Consider the following 6,140-nt stretch of genomic DNA (forward strand, 5'->3'; position numbering starts at 1 on the left):
TATGTTTCAGAACTGTCTTGCCGATATCCTCTAGGCCCAATTAGAAAATCAAAAGGTACAAGTCACAGATTTCAGAACAGTCCTTTTTATACGGGTACTTATTCGGTGAATTGGTTTTCTTTTTTTTCTACAAGGTTCATTTGATTTCATGAGGATTTGAAGTTTTCTTTTGAATTTGAGAAAGATTGAAAAAATAAGAATAAAGCGTTTGTTTCCTAAGCATTACAGCAAGATTAAAACGCTATTAACGAATCAATAATCCCTCCACATTACATAATGGCAATAAAAATCGCGGCGATCTCGTTCAACAATCAGATAAAGCGGTATTGTTCTTAAAAATTATGTATTCAATCCGAAGATCAAAGCATAACAAGGAAATAAGGAAATGCAAATTTCCTTGTTATACCAGGATAATATGCACGGGGTACACGTCATGTTTCCACTATTTATGTTTTACTTGCCGCTTATCTCTGTCTTTTATTAAAGCTTAAAAAATGCTTTAGCTATCCCACGTGGACTATATAGTATGCATGCCTATAAAAAGGCCTTGCCAACTTTAACATGGACAGTTTGTCTGAATTTAGTGACGACTATATATTCGATGAGTCATAAATCTGTCCTCTACTATCATTTACATATTTAGGAACTTACCGAGCTGATCTATATGTTCTTTGTGTCTTTCAGATTGTGGTTCCATGCATTACCAGGAGAAACGGTGTTTCTTGCCAGATGGTGCGTGATACCCAGGAATTACATTGGTGACCCCCATGATGGATTCAACCTAGATTCTAAGAGAACTGGAAGGAAAATATGACAGTGTAACAGTCTTCTGAGTCAAAAAAAAAATCGCTATAGGCGTTGACTTGGATAATATCGCGACTTTTGTACGTTTTGTGACGAGATAGAACAATCTATACCGCTTCTATCCTTTTGTAGATTTGAATTACTTTCACTTTTTAAGACTTGTAACGTTTGGGTCATTTCGATTAACTGACCGTTGACAGTAACCTCGACAATGTGGAATAATCGAAGGCAGTTTCTATTAGGCAGTTTCCTCTTCTTGGGTACTGTCACATTGTTCATGACGGTAGGTGATTTGCGAATGGTGGGTGTCACGAGCTACCATAATAAAGACCAGAGAGACGCTGAAACTGTACATGACCACGGTTGTTATACCATTGACACCGCATTCAACAACAAAAAACATCCCCCAAATGTTCGAGAAGAGCGCGGTTGTTCTAAGCGTCTCCCGGATGTCCTCATCATTGGCAGTAAGAAGTGTGGCACCACGACTTTAAAAAACTTCTTAGGATTTCATCCGCAAATCACTGTCACGCAATATGAAGCTCATTTTTACGACACCAAAAGGTATATGGGCATGGATTGGTTTAAAGATCAACTACCGTATGCCCTTCCAAATCAACTCGTTGTTGAGAAGACACCTCGCTATTTCGTTTATCCTGGCATCAAGGAACAGATGAGGAAGGACCTCGACCCCGACATAAAACTGATCATCGTCCTCCGAGAACCAATAACCCGCGGTGTCTCTGACTTCTTGCACATCACCTACAAGCGTTACACCGGCGCGGACAAGAAAGCTGTAAAACCCTCCTTGTCTCCAGAGCTAGCAGAGCTTCGTAAAACATTCAAGAAGAAAGAAGCCGAATACAGTCGACGATATCCCAATTATGACAATGTGGGATTAACTTTCGAAGAGTCGGTCTTAAATGATAAAGGAGAAATTGATGTTAGCAGTGCTATTATTGACACCGGTATTTATGTAAAACATCTAAAGGAATGGTTAAAATACTACTCGAGGGATCAAATTCTTGTCCTAGATGGTGAGCAGTTAATCCTAGAACCTTATCAAATCATGCAAAAGACGGAGAAATTCTTAGGTATTGAAACATACTTTTCCCCCGAGCATTTTCATTTCGATGTAAAGAAACGCTTCTATTGTCTTTCTAAGCCTATGTCTGTTTGTATGAAGTCATCAAAGGGCCGTATGCACCCGTCTATAAGTGATGAAATCGTTGAAAAATTAAAACAGTTTTATATGCCCTACAATATAGAGTTGGAGGAACTCTTGAACCAGACTTTTTCATGGACACACATGTAAGTGAAACGACTTTGAAGATGGACATGTTTTGCGATTAAATTCAGTCTTCATATTTATTCTTCCACTTTTCTATATTTTTTGTCACTCTAATTTCGCCCATTTCTTCTGGGCCCTGTTGCATGAAATCGATTAATGTTAATTTTGCCATCCGATGATAACATTTCTCAACAGCTAATCAAAATGAATGATTTTATGGAAATTACCGTTGGAAGGCAAAGCTACCATGGTATCGAGGTCCGTATTGTATTTTTCGTGTTACATTCTATGTTACCTAACGCTACAAATTTTGAATTTATTTTTTCGTTGTTTCAAACTTTGTTCGAATTAAAATTGTTATGATATTCAGAATTTTATTGAAACGCCTTCACCATGATTACTGATTATACACTAATATATACTATTGAAATATTTGGTATAATCAACTATTCAAAAGGGTAACTATCAAAATACGAACGTTTTTAATCTATGACTTCGTATTACCAAAAATATCTTCCTTCAAAGTTAGTAATGTATTTCCACAATATCAGGCACTGAAGATAATGTATCTTTGCATGTATACAGGCAAATCAATCATTGTCAACGATATTTGGCAATCCCTTCTAAATTTCCCCACCATGATTTATCGCTTTTCAATTGAATGATATCAGGAAGGAGTTTGTCAAGATATTTCACTATTGTACATGATAACATTCGTTTTAACATTCTGTGATTGCCTGCTTTTGTCGTTATAATAATTGGTACAATGTGAACTGGCCCATAGATTATGGTGTCGTGGGGCGACGGACCTCAAAAGTTTCACTACCAAGAAAAAAAAAAAGAAAAGGGAGAACAGGAAGTAAAATGAAAGAAACGAGGGTGAAATTCAATATTTTTTTCTTGATATTGTGTCAAAATCTATCACAAAATTATATTTTAATTTTAGAAAATTTTTAATTTTAGCCTTCCTCGCGCCCTTTTAGAAATTTTGCCTCATCCGCCATGTTGTGCCCCTCATTTTTTTTCTGGGGGTGGTCATTATGCTACCGTTGTATGTGTGATGTGTAGGTAGGTCGATGAAAGATAAAAATATGCAAATTGTAGGCCATAGGCCGTCAGAGGGTCAATGTTACAGACATTTTGTGTTTCTCGGGTATTTATTCTCTTTGAAATGTTTCTGTTTACAAGAGCTTGCTCTGTGGTTATGAGGTAAACGGAGAAACCATTATGATAATGAGTTTATCATCGGGTTTATCATGTTTATGCTCCTTATCCGTTGTTTTATTCTATTTTCATATTTATCAAGTATTATATTAACGTGAAGTATCAAGAGTATGATTTATTTGAATGTAATTCATGTAAAAAAAGGTGTGATTCAAAGGGCATTCTGTGACAAAGGCCCATCAAGTTAACAAGTGTCCTTTTAGATTTTTTTCATTTCTTCCTATGGTAAGACGATGTTAAAGGGAATGAAACCTTTGGAACAAGTAGGCTTGTGTCGAAACAGAAAAATCAAAGAATAAGAACAAAGAAAGTGAGAGAAAAATCGGACAAATAATGAGAAAGTTATGAGCATTTGAATATTGCAATCACTAATGCTATGGAGATCCTCCCGTTGGCAATGCAACAAGGACGTGTGATGTCACATGTGAACAACTTTCCCTTTGATGGACTATAAAATACACCCAAAATGTCTCTGATTGCTTTTTCTTATGGTGATACAAACTCTTTAGCCTTGATGTATTCTTTAAAAATCTGTATTACATGCCCTCCTATAGAAAGAACACATGATCTACTGATAGATGTGATAAAAGAGGCAATTTAAGTGAAATATATACTAAAGTAATGGGGAGAGTTGTTCACTAGCAAGTGACATCACATATCTTTGTCGCATTGCCAATTTGAGGATCTCCGTAGCATTGGTGATCGCAATATTCAAATGCTCATAACTTTCTCATTATTTGTCCGATTTTTCTCAAACTTTCGTTGATCTGTTTCTTTGATTTTTCTGTTTTCACACGAGCTATCTTGTTTCAAAGGTTTCATTTTCCTTTAAGCCCCAACAAAACGGGTATGACAGCTTTGATGATGCAAAGAGAGTGAAAGTTGAGATTGTTTAAATTTGCTAAGCATTATCGAATACTTAAGATGTGTCTGTTTTTCCTTTTGTCTTTGCTGGCAATAATTTGTCTTATTGTTAAATGGAATCTTCAAATACCTTGTATATACAATGAATTTTTATTTTGAGTACAATGTACAGAAAGAAGACAGGGATTTGAATTGAGCATGTGAAGTTTGCTCATGTGACTCTTTCTGTACAAGTTCGTGATGTTGTAAAGAATGTGGAACTTATGTGTCTCATTTCTGCTAAATGATAATTGAATCGTGCAGCAGAATTATCGAAATTACGATCGGTCTGGGGATTAAGTGGATGCAATGTACCAAAAAGTCCAAAATATATTTGAAAGTGAAATTGATGAAAAATAATTATGTATTTAGTCAGTGTGAGGACGGGAGTGGTGAATTAATTCTTCTTTTTTTCTTTCAATGATTTTTTATTTTCATAACTTCATATACATATAACAAACATAATCATTTTGCACATTAAGTTTACCGTGATATTAAAAAAAAAATACAATGCTAATGAGAGTACATGAGAAGGAAGCTCATTGAGTCATGCAGTCATCAGCCACTCCTATGGAGTGAGCAATCGAATGTATTTTATTTATTGTTATTGTCCATAATGGACATTCTAGAAATATGAATTACCGAAAAATGAATTACATGTATTCATTGTGCAGTGGTAATTTCAATGCGAACTGTATATTGTGGTGTGATTTTATTGTAGCCTATATTTTTTATGTATAGGCACTGTACAATTTTAAACAGTGGGTTGTAATTTTGAAAAAAAGTAGGCCTATCTTTACATCTTTCATTAAATTATTTCCCCCTTTCGAGATACACCACTTTCGTATATATATACAGTATGATCTACCTTAGAGAAGGGTGGAACGGGTGGGATAGTTCACAAGAGATGATTGATAAACTCAATGTAATATATCAAGTTGTTAAATCTATTTTGTAAATGTGTATACATTGTAATTTTATCATTTTTGTAATGAATTGATTTTGTGTAAATTCTATTCACCCATGCATGAACAATATGAATACGTCTTTATAATATTTGAATTTAAGTGTATTGATTATAAAGAATTATAATTATATTAATATTGATAGTTCCATTTCGTAATTACTTGATGTATGGTAACATTATGATTCGGGTCTTTACTTTACCGTGAGCATGCACATGATAAGACCACATTCTGACCCACTGAATGTCATCATCCCATTCACTCTTTCACAGTCGTTTATCATCTATTAATTATTCTTGTGTGACATGGTGAATACCTGCAATGTACCTCTATACAGTTTATTTACTGACTTGAATATATTGTTTTCATGTTATTTGCAACGTTTCTCAAAATTCATTAAATACCAGAAAAAAATCATGAAAATCTTACCAGTTATTTGTAGCTTCATTTGTCCCATGAGTCATAATTCTACAGCCTATCCCGAAAAGAAATCCAAAACAGATCAGTAATTAAAAAGACACGGGGCCACGCGTCTTGAACTCGCTCCATTTGTGTGTCACGTCGCCAAAATCTAATCTAGCACACCTATCGGTATAAAAATGGTATTAACTTTGAAAATATTCACCCTATCCCTAAAATATCCATATACATTTTCTGAAAAGAAATTTCATGAGGATTCCAAAAATGGCATTAAGAATGAGGAAGGGTGAACTGCTCACATTTTGTAAATGAAACTGTTCAAATTTTTAGGACCCCCAATATACTGTATTCCAGATATCCATATTTATTTTCTCTTTGCCCTTACCATTAATTAGTTATCAGATTTTGTATTGCTCAAGAAATTCCCTTTCATTTCAGATGATATATAACTTAAGGGGTTTTAATAATTTCATCAAGGTAAAGTTATTATGCAAATTTATGTTAATTTCAAATATCGAAAACCAACATTTTTG

General features: G+C 34.6%; 1 protein-coding gene across 1 annotated transcript; it reads left to right on the forward strand.

Annotated features, from left to right (window-relative positions):
- The first annotated feature begins 512 nt into the window (after positions 1–512).
- Positions 513–5,615, forward strand: LOC129264701 (heparan sulfate glucosamine 3-O-sulfotransferase 1-like). Its single transcript, XM_054902622.2, has one exon. The coding sequence runs from the start codon at positions 1,016–1,018 to the stop codon at positions 2,117–2,119; it is 1,104 nt and encodes a 367-aa protein (XP_054758597.2). The 5' UTR covers positions 513–1,015; the 3' UTR covers positions 2,120–5,615.
- The last annotated feature ends 525 nt before the right edge of the window (positions 5,616–6,140 follow it).

This window comes from Lytechinus pictus, chromosome 7 (assembly GCF_037042905.1).
Source record: "Lytechinus pictus isolate F3 Inbred chromosome 7, Lp3.0, whole genome shotgun sequence".
In the NCBI taxonomy this organism is placed as follows: Eukaryota; Metazoa; Echinodermata; class Echinoidea; order Temnopleuroida; family Toxopneustidae; genus Lytechinus; species Lytechinus pictus.

What these genes read in the sequence shown, in the direction of transcription:
- LOC129264701 (XM_054902622.2), top strand. Translation starts at nt 1,016, where the DNA reads ATGTGGAATAATCGAAGGCAGTTTCTATTAGGCAGTTTCCTCTTCTTG.